This window comes from Ciona intestinalis, chromosome 1 (assembly GCF_000224145.3).
Source record: "Ciona intestinalis chromosome 1, KH, whole genome shotgun sequence".
In the NCBI taxonomy this organism is placed as follows: domain Eukaryota; kingdom Metazoa; phylum Chordata; class Ascidiacea; order Phlebobranchia; family Cionidae; genus Ciona; species Ciona intestinalis.
The window spans coordinates 8180817-8199214 of record NC_020166.2 but is presented as its reverse complement, the minus strand read 5'-3'; the positions used below and the strand labels follow the sequence as shown (position 1 = coordinate 8199214).

Below are 18398 nucleotides of genomic sequence, written 5' to 3'. Positions count from 1 at the left end.
CCGCCTGGTGCGTTTCTCTACGACATAGATATCTACAAAATTTAAAGGAATCTGGATATTATAAAGCGATGAAAATATAAAAATGCAAACGCCTCTGATTTTGCGAAGGTATACGGTACCATGACTTTTAACATACAATCAAACACAAAGCTTTATTTTTGTGTGTGTTTTTGTATTTAGAAATGCGGTCGTATATATGATACCGACATACAAGTTCATTAGAATACGTCAATGCAAATACGCGCCTGCGCGTTTATATGAACGTATTCCCAAGCAACGTTTGAACAGTACATACAATAAAGAAAATAAATATTAAAACAAATAATATCTTGGCACGATAAATATCATAAAGTAGCGAGAAACTATAAACAAAGGGTTTACAAAGGCACAGGAAAATAGAATACTGCGTTATGTGTAAAGTGCGTAGAAAGACACAAAAAACGTAAGTCGGATGGGGAAAGATGGGACACCTTTTCATTCTATTTTCTTGTCCCGTTTGGTAGGAAACAAAAAAAATCAATGAATTATAAAACCGTATCCTCACGACTCGCGTAGCGCGTTGTTAATTGTTTAAAACACGATCAGTATATTTTAAATATATTCTAAAGGTGTCCCGTCTCCCCCCAACCTACAATATAGCATCAAAACATCTAAACCAAAGCTGTAAAAATCATGACGATGCTTGATAAAAGAACAAGAGAAACTTGAACTCCAGATTTTGAGGCTCCACCGCTTCCACCCCCATTTTCTGAGTTTTGAGACAGGCCGGTCATCAGTGTATTATCTTTACATCCTAACCACCATTCGTCCGCACGCCGTGGGTAAGGGTATTTGGTTGAACTTGCAACTTGGATTCGGTTGTCGTCAAATCTAAACCACAAAAAAGACGTTACTTTATCAAATGTTATGCCAAGCGTATTGTGGGGTGGGAAAAATGGGACACCTTTAGCTAGTTTTATATTTAACACAACAAATAAAACAGAAATAGAGTTCTACCAATAGCAGAGTGGGGTAATATGGGTTACTTTTTATTCCGTTTTCTCGCCCCATTTGATAGTAAACGAAGAATATATTTAAAGAAATATAAAGTCGTATCCTCACGACTCCCATAGATCGTTGTTAATTGTTTAAAACCGAACAGGATATATTTTCGTAACTGTATTCAATAAGATAAAAAAACAAACTATTTTACGTATTTGATCATTACCTGTAATATTGCCCATTCTCAAAGAAATATGTCTTTCCATTCCATTGCATTGCTGAATCTATATGTTTGGGCAAGCCACGCCATACACTAAGTGGTTTCGGATATCCAGAATCAACCGTTCTTCTGCTTGGATTGTATCGCCAATACTGCTCACCTGTTAAAAATTTAATGTCAGAATAAATTAAACTAAATGCTGTTTTGACGTAATGGGTCTAAATTTACGAGGATAATTGGAAAATTGATGGTCTAAGTTTTCAAGAACTTACACATTTAAAAAATGCTGTTTTAAATGAGTTGTATTGTATAGCAACCCATTAGCAACCCGGTAAAAAGGAATTTATATGGTTTAGTTATAGGCGCGCAAACGACTGTCGATTAAATGAGAGAGAGAGAGAAATGATAATAATGTTATAAATGAATGTAATTAGTTTTATTACTGGGCTGTAGCAATTGCCATTTAATGTCTTGCTCTTGCCCAAAGACACATATGCCCACAGTGGTGGCAGCGACGAGCGTTGAACCCCTAGGCTATTTAATATAACATAAGTAGCAAAATGTTATTGAACTGCCGAACTTGCAAATGTAAGTATACCACTGTGGGGTAAGGTGGGTCACCTTCAATTAACAACGGTCTATGGGAGTCGTGGGGATATGGTTTTATAATTCTTTGAATGTTTTTTGTTTACTACCAAATGGGACGAGAAACTAGAACGAAAAGGTGTCCCATCTTTGCCCACCCTACTATAGATTGTTTAGTTCTTATAAGAAGGTATACCTTTAATAAAGTATATCTTCCCGTTTCCGCTCCATTCAAAGGCAGCATCAATAAAAGAAGGAACGTTTCCATAACGTGATGAAATATGGGACGTCTGGATTCTTATCCCGTTACGAAATCTGTGCACTTTGTGGCCCTGAAGGAAAGGTCTTTTTAAATATGGCGTAACAGAAAAATATGTCAGTGGATTTTTCTACAGCGGTATACAGTATAGTACAGTGAGGTAAGATGTCAGTAGATGATATCCTGATTTTCTAATCGTGTTTAAAATAATTTACAATACTCTTTTAGAGTCGTGAAGATACGTTTATATAACTAAACAAATATTATTTGTTTAATTTCAAAATGAGACGATAAAAGAGAATGAAAATATGGAACATTTTAGCCCCAAAACCAAAAACTGCACTTAAACTTACTAAATAATATGTTTTTACTTATTTATACATACTTCATAAACAAGCGGCTATAGCTCTTTATATAAAATACTTTTCCGGCATATTTCTTCGCATACCTGGAAAATGTCTGTATTTCCGTTGTACGTCAGCGCAGCGTCTATTTTACCACTGATACCCCACACTGTACGGATACTAGCTGGGAATCCTTCGTCAACATTTTGGTCATTTAACCTCCAGAACATGTCTCCTTGGAAAGCGTAAGTACTACCGTTGCTGAGACGAGTGATGGCATCAAATCTGTAAAGACAAGATGGGTAAGAACCCGCAGACTTAACCATGAGCTATTAAATATGTATAGTGGGGTGGGGGGAACAAGAATTCTTAGGTGTCTTGCCCAAACACACATACGCCCACAATAATAGCAGCGACCGCAGCGTTGAACCTGTAGGTTTAATATATAAAATAAGTACCAAGATCTATAATTGAATTGCCGACCTCGCACTGTTGTAAAATGTAAGTATATTACTGTATAGTAGGGTGGGAGGACCGGATACTTTAGCACATAATGTCCAATTACTCTGATCGTGTTTTGAACAATTAACAATGGTCTATATGCGAGTTATGAGGATACGGTTTTATAATTCTTTGAGTGTTCTTTGTTTACTACCAAATGAAGCGAGAAAACAGAATAATAGACCGTTGTTAATTGTTTAAAACACGATCAGAATATATTTGGATATTATGTGCTAAAGGTGTCCCGTTTTCCCCACTCTTCCATACATTCTTTCATTCATTTAATATAAATTACCTTCCGTTACAAGCACCGACAGGTGGAACTTTGGTGGTTGTTCTTCGTGTAGTTCTGGGAGTTGTGGTTCTTCTTGTTGTAGTAGGTACTGTCGGCTTTGGTGTAACTATGTCTGGTTTCACCATTGATTTGCCGTATAGTCTCTGAATAGCTGAAGTGGAGATAAAAAATTAATGAAAATTTATGTTTGTTTTTTTTTGTTTTATTTAGGTGAATTATGTTGCTTGTTTTTTATAGTAGGTTGTAGTGAAATGATCCATTTCATTTTTTATCGATCAATTTGGTAGTAAACAAAGAATATTTAATGAAATTTACCCGTATATGCTCGTGACTCTAAAAGCACGTTGTCAATTGTTAAAAACACGATTGGGAAATATGGGATTTGGGAGCTATAACTGTGTATACCTTACCCTACAGTACTATAAATTAAACCATTTTCTCAAATGCAATATTTATATATATATATATACCCTACCTTGAATGTCATCGCTATGAAGACCACTTGAACGCGGGTTATAAAATGGAGCCATTAATGCTTCTGAAACATCACTGTGTGAAAGACCAAGACTATGTCCGAACTCATGAGCCGCTACAATTCTCAGGTTAACTGAAAATTAAAAAAAAATAGTTAGAAAAAGACACCTAATAGTTGAGTATAGGATACGCTATCGGTTATAAATGCAATTATATATTTTATAAGTTTTAGGTATTTCATATCACATTGTTATCACAGATTGTTAACACATACCATAAGTTTTATTTATCTTTTCTAAAACGATGGCGAAAACCTTCATAATAAAAAAACAAAGAGAAAAGAATCAGCAGCAAAACAACAGTTGTTAAAACACGATATGGATAAAAAATGTGGAAAAAGCTGATGAACCCAGTCTTGCCAATAACAGTTTACTTTTACCAAATAGTATACTAACAAATAGTTTGCTGGTTTACCTTTTCCTGAACCACTGCTTATGGACCATCTCTCTGCTTCATCAAAATGAGCGTTGCCTCCTGAGCCAGGAAAGTAAGCATGTGCTAAAGTTTGACCAGGGCCGTCAAACGGGTCGCCGTCTCCGTGGGCACCAGCAGAAAACAAAATTTCAATATCAGCACGTTGACTTTTTGCTACTTTGCTGAATCTTAGGCTTGAGTTGTCTTCCCACCACTGTAAGATGAATGAATAAATGCATGAATGAATGAATGAATAAGTAGGTAAATGAATGAGTGAATAAATGGTTGAATGAATGAAAGAGAGAATTAATTAATAAATAAATGAAGGAATAAACGAATAAATGAATGAATGGGTTAATGAATAAAAACGAACGAATGAATAAAGAATTGAATAAACGACTGAATGAATGTAACTTATTTATCCTTTTTGTAACAGGCCAGCAACAGTCGTTATAACACGGGTGTTTTGTTTCACACACCTCGTGCATGTTTGTATCGTGAGTGAATATTTTCCGATATTGTATGGCTGACAATTTGGACAACCAATTTAAGGAATTGCTGGGTTGTAGCAATTGTCGTTAAGTGTCTTGCCTTGATGTTACACACAACGTTAAAACCTCGTTAACTTCAAGGAAATTAAGTGAAACCGTTAAAATTTAACGCAAAGACTATATTTAGAATACCCTATCTTCAATACTTCCGCGTCCCTTTGTTGAAAACGGGTTATTACGCATTTAAGACCACGGCAGTTGCAAAAGTAATTACTAACAGTTACTTGTAGCGCCAGACCCTGTTGTCCCGTTTATGTGACAAATTTTATAAACAAAATCTTTCGTTTTTGATATCAAATAAAAATAGCACAAATATAAAAGGTTGGGGCAATATGGTTAATATTTTTATTGTATTTATCGCCCTATTCGTAAGTATATTTACAGATTTATATAACTGTATTTCAACTCTAAAAATACATTGTTAATTGTAAACAACACGTTTAGAAAACATGTTATGTGTATAAATAAACAGAACCCATCTTACCCCCCAAGACTTTATATAGTAAGTTGGGGTAAGATGGGACACCTTTTTATTCTATTTTCTTGTCGCATTTGGTAGTAAACAAAGAACATTCAAAGAATTATAAAACCGTATCCTTATGACTCCCATAGACCGTTAGATATTTGGATATTACGTGCTAAAGATGTTCCATCCCACCCCACAGTACACATGCATTTATGACTTACTTGAAACGCAGCCCGGATTTCAGTTTCGACTTGCGAGGCAGGTAAGTCAGGGGAATGGTTGATAAACTTGTATGTTAGATGTTTATGATCCCACTTGCTTCCCTGAAGGGCATATCGCTTCTTTCGTTTGGCATTGTCAGTTCCTAAATGAAAAGTAGTTCGTTAAAAAAATATAAAAATTTCGTCAAAAAATAAAAATTTTGGTAAAAAATAAAAATTTTAACCACTGTGCCCCAGCGCAAACACACAATTCCAAAATTTCAAAAATCAAAAACAAACCTGCAATGTCTGGGTTTCCGCATCGTTTTTCGCCCATTTTTCTCAAAGTGGACTCGTCTAATTCACCAGTTATTGGGAGATCAGCGAATCTTTGAAATGAACGAATAGAATCCTCAAGGGAGGACAGCGTCATTAAGTCCCCAGACATATGGTTGCTTTCTGGGGCGTGCCCGAACTTCATCAAGTAAGTCTGTACAAACATATAAAGTTAAAGTTACTGTAATATGGGTTTATTTTACGCACAAACAATCGAGTTTGGTTCAAACGGTACTGAAGAAATGCCTGCGAAAGTTTAATTTGATATACAGTACGATTGGGAAGATGGGACACCTTTACCTTTATAATATCTAAACTTTCTGATCGTGTTTTAAACAATTACCAACGGTCTATGGAAGTCGTGGAGATACAGTTTTATAATCATTCGAATGACCTTTGTTTACTACCAAATGGAATGAAAAAATGACCCATATTTCCCCACCCTACTATACAAAATATGAACTTAAATTCACTATATATGGTTTATTTTGCACATATGGAAAGCAGAGTTTAGGGGGCGATTTGTTACAGCAATTTATACATGGCCGTAAAAATACCTTTCAAACGTGTCAAGGTCAGTCGATTTATACCATGTTGTATAGTTTTAAGGCTACTAGGTTATAAAAATATTTTAGTCGATAAAATAATACACTTACCACTGCTTGTGACTGAGAAACAGCAGCAGGAATTGCGCTACCAAGCATTGAAATAAAAGAAACAAAAAATAAAACTCGCATTTTGCTTAAAATACACTCAAACTAAAACCGATATGCTTCGTAATATATCTGAAACAATACAAAATTAAACTATTGCGAGTAAAGAGTATTTTCATTCTATTTTATAGCTGTCTAATTTGACTGACAAAAGTGCGTCGATCTGACTAACTATGAACTGTACCCAATGGCCCTATTCCTTGAGCGGTCGACAGCGATCTGATTTCTCGTTCAGTTCGAGCAGGTATTTGTACCGCGCGTGTCGGGAGAAAAACCCGCCGCATGTGTGACGTCATAACAGCCGAGGTAACCACCGTGCGAAGTGCGTCACTTTGAAAATAAGACACGATGATAGGCATTTAAATCCGCCATCTTGGATTAGTGAATCCACGAAAACTAGAGGTTTAACACGCACCGTATTTGGATAATAAGTTATGAAATGATCCCATAGCATGACTTGGACTGGGGCTTTCCATGGTTTGCGCGGACTCTCTATTCTATTCAGCAGAAACGGTAATAACTATATTCAGCATAACTGGTAAACTCTGCGTAATCAGCATTGTTACACTCCGGAAGGTACACTGGCTTATCTGCATTAGATCATGCAAAGTTTACACCCAACAAGATTTCCATTTTAGAACTCGTAAGCCCTTTTGAAGAGGTTAAAAAGCCATGCAGTGACGTACAAGCTTAAAAATTCCACACTGTTTTAATATAGGATTAAACTACGTCAAGCAAAACTTTGTTATAATTTCATAGGGGTGATTTTAATGTTACGAATTTCTGTTTATAAAAATTAAATTTAAAAATTACGGATTACACTTGTTATACAGTCGTGTTTTACATGTTGTAATTAGTATGTACATGTTTTAGTCACAAGACAGAATGCTTTTTATCTTGAACATATACGTAGCCTCAATGGCACTTTCAATTTCTGCCTCGCTGCTACTGGATACAGCAAACATTAATAGGACCACTCCTTATGTGTGTAAATATGGGTAATGAAAAGCATCATTTAAAACACTTTATCGCCTACATGATTTATGCCATTACCGATTGACTGTAATTACTTTCGACGGTAGGAGAGGACCAGACAGGGAGAAAAAGGGTCGTTTCTCTTTACCTTGTATCGTGTGCTTTAACCAAATATGGTAAAGTCGTTTTCTCCACAGCTGGCCAATCCAGCAAATCACCGCATATGAAATAACTCACTTTCGGGAATCATAATTTTAAAACCGGTAACGTGGAAACACAAAAGGTTTTACTACTTTTATTTTAAATCACTTTCGTGACTAATTTTAACTTCTGCAATTAAGATCGTTGCTACACATAAAAGGAAATTTTCCTTTTCGCCAACTTCTGTGTTTAACATTGGTGTATTTACGCATGACCAATGTAGCATGAAAGTTAGTTTGTGAATACCTAACAGCCTACTAAAGATAACTATATATTCTGTATTTCTAGTAAGCCGTAGTGTAGCTTTTATGGTGGCTGCACTTCGTGCCTTTACTTACAATAGTGTGGGGGAAGATGGGACACATTTTTATTCTATTTTCTCGTTCCATTTGACAGTAAAGAATAAACGTTCAAAGAATTATTAAATCGTCTCCTTACAACTCTCATCGACCGTTGTTAATTGTTTAAAACACGACCAGGATATTTTGGTACAATGTGCTAAAGGTGTCCCATCTTCCCCCACAGTTCTTTATATACATTATAATATCATATGTAAACATTTCCGCATTACAACAAAGTCAGGATCTGGTGCTACGAAAACGTAACAGACAAAAATCGAGTCCAAGAAATTGCATAATATAGGGTATATAGTAGGGTGGGGGAAGATGGGACACCTTGTTTTATATTTTCTTGTCCCATTTTGTAGTAAACAAAAAGCATTCAAATAATTGTTAAACCGTATCCTCACGGCTTCCATACACCGCTGTTAATTGTTTAAAACACGATGAGGATATTATGTGCTAATGGTGTCCCATCTCCCCCTATACCCCACTATATATGGTTTGCCTAAATGACATTGTTTATGTTTTATTAAACAATTGGTTAGACTTGATTTTTGTCTGTTATATTTTCGTAGCACCAGATCCTTACTGTATTTCTTTATACAAAAATCGTTCAACTTTACGTTAAAAATTTCCCAAATGCGATTTTTATAGCAATTTAGCGTAAAAATTTAAAAAAGACAACTCATATACCCAATTGTTAATTTATTTCGAGGCTGCAATGATTAGAAATAACATAGTATAATAGGGTGGGTAAGATGGGACACATTTTCATTCTATTTCTCGTTCCATTTGATAGCAAACCATTAACTTTCAAAGAATTATCAAACCGTATCCTTAAGGCTCCAATAGACTGTTGTTAATTGTTTAAAACACAATCAGAATATTCGAATATGATGTGCTAAGGTGTCCCATTTTCCCCCACGCTACTATATGACCAACAACAAAACTTATACCTATTCCATTGTGTTTCTCCGCAAACAGACACCCAGTAAAATGAACAATTATAAACACCAGTCAAACTTATACCCAGCCGAAACCCATGAGAAAATCGAATGCATAACCACAGTTAAAACTTGAATAAATTGACAATGAAACTGCATTGGAAGTCCGAATCATTTCACAGAAGAAAAAAATTAAGATTATTTGAAACTAACTGATAAAAAACGCGTTTTAATACTTGAACTGTTTAACTAATAAATGATATTTAAGATACTGTAAATGGGATAGGAAATTAGTTTGCTGAAATGCCTACCACGCTTTGTCAGTTGCGTGTATCATGGTTGGTTTGGCGCTATGTAGTTGCTGACGATTTCGAATACGTTTTGTATGAAGAGGTTCACTTTGTTGGCTACGTTGGTGCAAAACTGAACAAAAGTGTCTTGAACCACTGCCAGACTGGCTTCACCGCTAGAAAAGCACAGTAAATAAAATGTTAGTGTACTATTAAAAAATAATTACTACAAAGTTACATACGTGGTAACTCGTGCGGGCATGAAGTAAGTAAAATAGAACAGCCATGTTACAACAACTGTCTGTGCCCGACCCATGAGAATAAAACAAGTTTCATTCATTCATTTTTTCTACAAGCTTTTACGATTACAACTATTATATATAAACGAAAAGCAGAAAACTTAGAAAAAAACACAAAATTTAGGAGAAAAGAGTAAAACACAATAAAAATGCTAACAGTACCAGAAAACAACATAAAACTTTACCAGTTTTTAATTAAAAGGGATTGTGTTCATTTGTTACTATCGGAAAGTTTGACATATGGTATGGTGGGGTAAGATGGATACCGTTGGGACATAATATCCCATACTTCCTAATCCGACTTTTTACAATTAACAAAGCTCTTTTAGTCGATGGGATACGGGTAAAAAATCTTTAAATATTCTTTGTTTGCTACCAAATTAGACAACAAAAAAGAAAAAACTGAACAATCTGACCAAAACCTACTATATATTTTTATCACATCACGAATTTGAACCGTGTATGTAGCTTAACCTATACCGACAGTAATAGGATTAATTTTTCGCTAAAAATATGCGCGAGGCTGTATTTAAGCGGGATAATTGGACAATCACGGTTTTAGTACAAGCCTCGGTCTGTATTTACCTTATAACTTGAAGCACCCAGTGATAAAATTCGAACATGTAATCAGAAAAGGAAACCAAGTACGGCCAGCAGTATGTGATTAACTGGTCCAGATATAGCAGACAGATGCTTGCAGCGTTGCCCAACCATGAGGATAACTGAAAAAAATATGAAGAAACGCACCTACGTTTTATTTATATTTGATATGTCATACAATAAAACAAAATAAAAAAGTTACACCTAAAGTTACATATGTGGTTACTTGTAAACTGGCACGAGGTGCATGAAACAGGACAGCGGTGGTATTTAAAATGACAGTTGTTGCACGGCCATATTTTCTAACAGCGTTTTACTTTTAAAGTCGATCACACAATTCTCTAAATACTTGTTTGCTACCTAATGTGGGCAGTTGGTGGTTATACCCATGATAAAAATAAATCATGAACCATCTCACCCCAATAATAGTCCCACTATAGCTAACCACACCCTACTATATAATAGGGTGGGGAAAGATGGGACACCTTTATCACATAATATCCAAATATCCTGATTATGTTTTAAACAATTAACAACAGTCTATGGGGGTCGTGGGGCTACGGTTTCATAATTCTTTGAATGTTGTTTGTTTACTATTAAATGAGACAAGAAAATAGGATGAAAGGCGTCCCATCCCTCCCCACCCTACTTCGAAAAAATGTTGTTTGTTTACTACCAAATGAGACATTGTTTGTTTACTATCAAATGAGACGAAAAAATAGGAAGAAAAGGCGTCCCATTCCTTCCCACCCTAATATATAAAACTGTCAACTTACCACAATCCAGCCATCATTGACTTTTAAACTTATCCAAAAAACTACAGGTTTTGCAACCTCAACTATCCATGACCAACAGAGTTTCCCCGTTTCTGTCAACTTTACTAAATAAGGTCCTAAAACAAGTTTGCTGTTTTCCCAGTAAATTGGTGCCTTGGTCTGCACAAACCTGTTAAAATTTGGTCGTTAAAGTGTATTCTGGCATCATGGCTAAGTGGTTAGTGTCTGCCTGTAACCCAGAGGTAATGGGTTTAAGGCTCATCGTTGCTACTATTGTGTCCTTGGTGTCCTTGGGCAAGACACTTAACGACAATTGCTCCAACCTAGTGGTCACTAATGGGTTGTCCAAATTATCAGCCGTACATTAAAAAGTTAACCCCCCCCAGGATAATTACCCACAAAGTAACATACATGCTAACTCCCAATTTTTTTGCTGCTAATTCCTTCTCTTTGCTTTTAAATAAATTATAGGGGTAATGGGCCAATCCTGGCCTAAATCCCAGAATCCACGCCAGGGGACCTCACCAACATAGAATAATGAATTATATCTTATATTACAGGAGATTAATAAAATTTTTGTCATGTTATGTAAAAGTCTAACTTACTTTTTCGCAACATCAAGGTAGACTTTAGTTTTTATCCAGGCTTGATGCGTACGGTCAAGCACCCCATTCTTCTTAAGAAAATGGTAAGTTTCTGATTTCTTCCAAGTGCCATGGGACTTAACATCGTAAAGAACGAACAAGCCGCATATAATGAGCATGGACAACAACAGGTAGAAATAAAAAGATTTTGTGCTTTGTTGGGCTGTTTGTCTCTGCTCCGTGAAATCGTCACACAAGGTCTGTCATTTAAAATTGTGGTGTCAATAAAATGAAATATGCCTTTGCATTAGATTAGCAGCAGTGCACAATGGTTATTGTGGCTTAGGGAAAAACATGTAACAGCAAATGCTTAAAGAGTTTTTTTTGTTGTTGTCACTCATACATGAAAATTTTGACCTACAAAGTTACAAACATAATAACTCGTAAGCTGGTATGAGGTGTATGAAACATAACACTTATGTTATTATGACTGTTATTGTTTGCCATGCAAAGGTAAACATTTCACTTCATTTCCACCCCTGTGATTCTTACATATTTAGAATTGCTAATTGCTATGATATAGTATTGTGGGGTAAGAGGAATACAGCTAGCACCAAAATCCCATATTTTATGATTGTATTTGAACAATTAACAATGCTCTTTCAGATTCACAGGGCTATAGTCATATAAATCTTCAAATATTATTGGTTTACTACCAAATAGGACGATAAAAGAAAAAGAAAGTGTTGCAAATTGCCCCCGTCTGCAGTCCCATCTTATCCTCTTTTTATAATATGGGATATTAGCCGAGAATAAATAAAAAATACAGTCTCATATTACCCCACCCTTGTCTCATCTTACCCCACCCTTTTATTTTGACCACATCATACGATTACATCACTAACCTCGCATATATTGCGAATAGTTGCAAACTCAGGTTTTGAAGTAAGCGAGTCAGACTTTGTGGCTGCTTCACTGTTTATGTTCCTGAAATAACGAACTGCGTCTTCGAACGGAACACGTGGCATCTCCGTTAAAACACCAGGACGTCTGTTGTGTAACTCAGTCAGCAGAAGTCTGTGAACACAGGGGGTTTGTACAGTTTAATGTGGTATTTTACATTGTTAAAATTGCTAACTAAAACATGGATAATTAAAACTTAACATAGATATTTAAAAAAAAATTATATATAATATTTATTTAAAAAATAATTATTATATGCAAGTGTTTATATCAATTTACCATTTACATTGTAAAAAAAAAAAAAAAAAAATTAAAACACAAATTATACAAAAAAAAAAAAAAAAATTATTTATATTTTTATGTTGTGCTAAAAGAATGATCATTCACAAAGTTATTCAGTAAACTTTAAAGCAGAACAAGGTCTATGAAACGCAATACCAGTGTTATAAGGACTGTTGTTGCCCTGCCACAAAAGGCCAAAACAAGTAACATTCATTTATTCATGCTGCTCGCTTTTGAGTTCCATATTTTTTACAACTTATTTTTTTCCACCCATTTTAGCAACTTTTTTTAACATAAAAAAAAAATTAATATTACTTTGAACTGGGAAAGGAACTGCTATATTTTTCCCTCCATATTGTAAAGCAATGTGCATCATCTCGTAAACACTCCATGCAGATCTCAACCATTTTACCCATGACAGCTTCATTCTGTTAACACAATATAATTCTTTTTTACCTTTAAAAGTATTAAATCGGGGTAATATGGGACGCCTTTTGGAGACAATATCTAAATACCACAATCGTGTTTTAAAAAATTAATACCGCTATTTTAGAGTTCTTATTATCCGGTTATACAATTCTTTCAATGTTTTTTGTTGTGTAAATTTTGTCCTAAATTCAAAGTTACGGTTTCAGTTAAATGCCAATAACTGTTTAAATCTGCAAAATGACAGAATTCTTTCTGACTGCATGCTTATTACTATTAATAACAGATAATCAAAGTTAAAGAGACATAGCAGGGAAAAAATACCATTTGTATATGGATAGAGATGCTCAAATGTGATCTTAAGGTACCATCATATTTTCAAAAAACGAAGCTGGATTTGCGACACACATCATTTTCAGAAACTGTTTCATTAATTGAAATTTGATGGTACCTTTAGATCACATTTGAGCATTTTTATCCATATACAATTTTCCATTTAAGTCGGTATGCCCCTTTAATTTTAGTTATCTGTTATTAAATAGTAATCAGCATGAAATCAAATATTCTGTCATTTTGCAGGTTTTATACACAAATTTTAATATTGTATTGCCCCTTTAACAGTATTTATTTCTAACTAATCACAACTTCTATTGTGTAAAACCTGTACCACAGCCATAGACCCATAACACTACTATAGGAAGTGTACTATTGTTTACATACCACGTGTGACATGGTGAGGAAATGGTTGAAAAATTGTCTTTTCATGGCGTTGTTGTGAATTATGAGTTGGCGAAAAAGTGGAAATACTTCAGACATACGATCTTTTATTCTGTGGAATATAAATGTTTAGATTAAAATTAAACGATTCTAAACGAATCTAGCTTGCTTGATCCTAGCATGGCCAGAAAACGGTAGTTGTTAAGGGTGTTCTGTTTTATACACCTTGTCACGTTTTTACGCGTGGGAATGGATTCTTAGTTGGAATTAACTATCGAAGGCGTCTTGAAGCTGGTCCCATTATTTCACCGTAGCTAAAACGTTGTGCCTGTTTCTCGTATTCCCAACAACACGAAACTTGGGCAGCACTCAACGAATTTAGTTCACTCTCGAATCTCATGTATCTTATTTATTATTCTCTTATTCCTTCTCTTGTCTCTTATCTACTACGAATCACAACACGCTTATACACGCAGCAGCCACACGGCGCAAAAACATAGAAACAAAGAAAGAACAGGAACTGCAGCGTCTGGATACGTAACAGCAGGAATGTTTCGTTTAGTTCCAGACCTCGCAGTTATGTTCCACGACTTCTCCAATACGTAATTATCGTTCCAGATAAATCTATAGAACGGCCCAAAAACCAACGCGCACGAAATATACAGATAATAAAACATATAATACAATGGCAGCATAAGTTTGTGACACACCTCATGCCAGCCAAAGAGTTACCAAGTATGTCACTTTGTAGGGTATTTTTTTATTAAATATATTGTTAACTTCGCTGCATATCTAAATAGTCGATATAAAGAACATTAACTCATTTAGGTCTTAAAATGGTCATTTACATACAAAAAGCTATAGTGGCATAAAATACTTACTCATCCAGATAGTATTGCATATTAGGTGCAAATGTACAATGTTATATATATATATATATGGATTAATGGGTATATAATAACAGCACAGCAAAATGACTGCATCATCACATGAACTAAATGTACAGTATCAGCAATTGTTTTACTTCTATAAAAGGTTTCTTTTACAAATATATAATAGTTAAGAGTGGAGTATGAGTAATATAGTAGGGTGGGGAGAGACGGGACACTTAGCAGTTAGCACATAATATCCAAATATCCTGATCGTGTTTTAAACAATTAACAACGGTCTGTGGGAGTCATGAGGATATGGTTTTATAATTCTTTGAATGTTCTTTGTTTACTACCAAATGAGACAAGAAAATAGAATGAAAAGGTGTTTTATCTTCCCCCATCCCCCACCTTACTATGTTTTAATATGTTCAAGATTTTGGTGAAAATTTGTGGTGTGATAAAGTTCTTGTTTTTTCATATTATATTGTTGTAGAAAATAATTTAAAAAAGGTGACCCATCTTCTCCACCTTACTCTATGTTCAAGATATTGGTGTAAATTTGTGGTATAACTATTCTATTACTCGTTTAAGATGGGTGTTTTTATCAAGAAGGTATTTGTTTTTAGTAGGATTAAAAATATTTTGAAATGAACTCACTGAGAATTTCCAGTTGCGTAACGAGTTATTTCAACAAATTGTCCAGGATTTAAACAACCGGAAAGACTTTGGGCAGGATTTTGTTTGGTTTTCTTCACAATTCTTTCAACGTAGTACATTGTGTAGGGCGCAAGCTTCTTTTTTTCAAGGTTTGGTAACAGTAGTTGCAGCCAAACTGAAAAAATTAGTGAATTTAGAAGTTATATTGTGCATATGGTGCTTTTCAAATGTGTTATTTTCGGGGGAATTTTACGGGAAAATAAAAGAAAAATTTTATTCTGCTTCACTTTACCCCAAAATAGTGAAAATGATTTAGCTTTTATTTGATTATCTAACTCTGTTTAAAAGTGAGATTTTTATCTCAATGGTAAAAACCACACTAAGGTATGATATGACATAGCAACTAAATGAGCATACCAACACAATTTGTGTACCTTACAGCACAGACGTCATGTATTACCATGACATCTTATTATAAGTAACTGTAATAAATTCTGTCAGTCTAACCCTGATCTGGTGCTCACAGAGTAGGATTATTTTTGTTGGGTTGTGTAAAGAAATACAGTCAGGGCTACCAAATACATAACAGGCAAAAAGGTCCAAAAAATCAAAATATAAGTGCTTTAGTTTCATTTTTGTTTACCTTTCATTCCACATCTCATGTCCTTCAAGCCAACTTGTCCCAATGCCCAAACCAAAGCAAGGCACCTAAAAAGCATAAAAACTTCTTATAGATAATTTAACAGTTTTAAAACATATATTTTGGGTGAAGAGTCATGGTTTTTAATTGACGCTGTTTCCCACATCTTTTATCTATGGCGTTTTTTAACGACTGTCGTTTTGCTGTTGATTCCCAAACCGTTATTAGAAATTGTTATTTCTTTTGGTTAGAACTTTAAAATAAAATGTTGTTTATATTTTTACATTGTACTGTTTGTAGAGTGTAACGGTTAGGTCTTTAATTTAAAACAACATTTTTTTCTGTTTTATCCATAAGCGTGTTTTAACAACTGTTGATTTACCGTTACCACACAAGAATTTAAATTTTTGTAAACTTTCCTGTTCTTGGTAATCGTGACCGAAGAGACAAAATTTCATTGAAATAACATTCAAAAGTCAAAAGTTTAAAGTCTAAACACTAACCTTTGCATTTCGCTGGCTGAGGTTTTTAGCTTCTCCACTTGAATGTCCAGATCATCACTGCACAGAGCAGGGTGTGTATGAGCAATCGCTTGTAAGCAGATCTTGTAACCCCACATCTGGTTTTCTGTTAAATTGAATCCGTTTCATAAATGTTTTACACATTGGGTCCATTTTCACAGACACCCAGCACACATGGTATAGCAGCTAAACCTTGGAGGGCAGGGTGGACAGGCCATTGCTGAATTTTTCTGCACCACATTAGTTAGTAAACATGCGAGCCAAAGTGGACACTAATGGGTTGTCTAAATTGTTAGCAATACCCAAAATAATAGACAAGATTTTATCTCTCCTAAGAGGACACAAGGTGTTTGAAACAGAACACCCATGTTATACCACATTTTCCGGCCGCACAAGGATAAAGTAAGTTACATTAATTCCTTTAAAGTTCCAACCCTTTTTATGGAAAAATATACATTTAACTATCTATGTTCAGCTTTCATTTTAACAAGTTTGCCACATTTGCAAAGCTTATCATAAGATAAAGATAAAATTCAAATTCATAGTACATCATTACAGTTAAACTATCATATATATGTGCTAATGTGCATATGCAAAAAGAGTATGGAACTATCAAACTAATAAACAAATTATGATCCTTTTAGGCAGTACTTTTTTAATGCAGGGGTGGTCACGACCCCCCTTTTCTTTTTTAAAAAAGGAAAAGAAAATAATATTGTTTTTTTTTTGAAACTACTTCTTATTTCTTTATGTCTGTGCCACTGCATGTATGGTATTCTACAACAAAACAAAACACTTTACTTACTGCGTGCAATACATTCTAGCATTTTAGTTAGACAGTATTGGAATATAAGAGGCACCACTTTCTCACTGACTTCTTTACCAAAAACTCGGATAAGAGTCTGATGGGTGGCCTGGAAATTTAGAAAAAGTCATTATTATTAATAGATGCATAAACTTACTGTATCCTTGCGTGGCCGGAAAAACGACAGTTATAACACAGGTGTTATGTTTCATACACCTTGTGCCAGCTTACGAGTTACCATGTATGTTACTTTGTGGGTGGTTATTTTTGGGACTTTTTTCTTTATGTATGGCTTATAATTTGGACAACCCATTAGTGACCACTGAGTTGGAGTAATTGCAGTTAAAAGATAAGCCTTGAACCCATTACCTCTGGGTTAGAAGCAGGCCTGCTAACCACTTTGCAACGGTGCCAGACAAAATGTGATATAAATATAATGTAACACTAATTTTCATTTGCCTGTTTAAATACAGAAAGAAGATTAAATAAATAAAAACAAGAAGAGAAAGGGGGTTAGCAGCATTCTCAACAGGCGTTAAAAGCAAGGGGTAAAAACTACTAGAGGTAAAAATGACAATTAAAAGCGTGTGAAAATAAAACCCTAATACAGTAAAAGCAACAGATTTTTTTACTTACACTAGATGCTTTGCAAATAGGGTAGTCGAATTCTTGTTTAGTTAGGTCTGTATTATCTTCAGGACATGTAATGTTTATGTTAAGATATGAGGCAATGTCTTTCAACCAAACCTGTGAATAAATATGGTCATGTTACTGCCTACTGGACCAGTGTTTACAGTTTATTTATATTTTTTTTAAAGTAAAAATTTGGGGGTCGTTGCTATAATATAGTTATGTTATGTTTCTGGTTGTCAAACATAGGGAACCTCATTGATTAATGCGGTGTTTGCAATATACTTTGACTCCGTTTGTTTGTATAGACACAGATGCCTTTACAAACAGGTTGAGGGTTGATTTAGGGTTTAGACCTGGGGAAATAAAACATATGATCTTAGCCTCTTATCAAAGCCCACAATGTTCCAGTTTCAACCATTTAAAACACCATTGGAACATTTTACACACTGATAAACCATTTGGGGATCCTTCTA

At 34.8% G+C, this 18398-nt stretch overlaps 2 protein-coding genes across 2 annotated transcripts in view; both read right to left on the bottom strand.

Moving 5' to 3' along the window:
- Positions 1 to 154: 154 nt before the first annotated feature.
- On the bottom strand, positions 155 to 6459 carry LOC100181633 (matrix metalloproteinase-24). Its single transcript, XM_002125266.4, has 10 exons — positions 6343 to 6459; positions 5651 to 5840; positions 5372 to 5514; positions 4134 to 4347; positions 3661 to 3792; positions 3186 to 3336; positions 2494 to 2674; positions 1983 to 2118; positions 1208 to 1361; positions 155 to 870 (listed from the first exon to the last, which is right to left on the bottom strand). The coding sequence occupies exons 1-10, from the start codon at positions 6421 to 6423 to the stop codon at positions 651 to 653; spliced, it is 1602 nt and encodes a 533-aa protein (XP_002125302.1). The 5' UTR covers positions 6424 to 6459; the 3' UTR covers positions 155 to 650.
- A 2147-nt stretch (positions 6460 to 8606) lies between these two features.
- LOC100186389 (transmembrane protein 214-A) overlaps positions 8607 to 18398 on the bottom strand; it is a 13991-nt gene continuing 4199 nt past the window's right edge. Inside the window, exons 8-16 of the mRNA XM_009864176.3 lie at positions 15970 to 16034; positions 15327 to 15501; positions 13801 to 13909; positions 12970 to 13082; positions 12315 to 12486; positions 11431 to 11669; positions 10826 to 10994; positions 10035 to 10171; positions 8607 to 9326 (exon numbers count right to left, since the gene is read on the bottom strand). Of these exons, the coding sequence (XP_009862478.1) occupies positions 9194 to 9326; positions 10035 to 10171; positions 10826 to 10994; positions 11431 to 11669; positions 12315 to 12486; positions 12970 to 13082; positions 13801 to 13909; positions 15327 to 15501; positions 15970 to 16034 (1312 nt within the window). The 3' untranslated portion in view covers positions 8607 to 9193. The remainder of the gene's footprint in view (positions 9327 to 10034; positions 10172 to 10825; positions 10995 to 11430; positions 11670 to 12314; positions 12487 to 12969; positions 13083 to 13800; positions 13910 to 15326; positions 15502 to 15969; positions 16035 to 18398) is intronic.

Coding starts and splice junctions, on each gene's coding strand:
- LOC100181633 (XM_002125266.4), bottom strand. CDS start 6,423: ATGCGAGTTTTATTTTTTGTTTCTTTTATTTCAATGCTTGGTAGCGCA. Junction 4,348..5,371: donor AAATCCGGGCTGCGTTTCAA/GTAAGTCATAAA, acceptor TTCATCTTACAG/TGGTGGGAAGACAACTCAAG. Junction 3,793..4,133: donor AAGCAGTGGTTCAGGAAAAG/GTAAACCAGCAA, acceptor TTTAATTTTCAG/TTAACCTGAGAATTGTAGCG.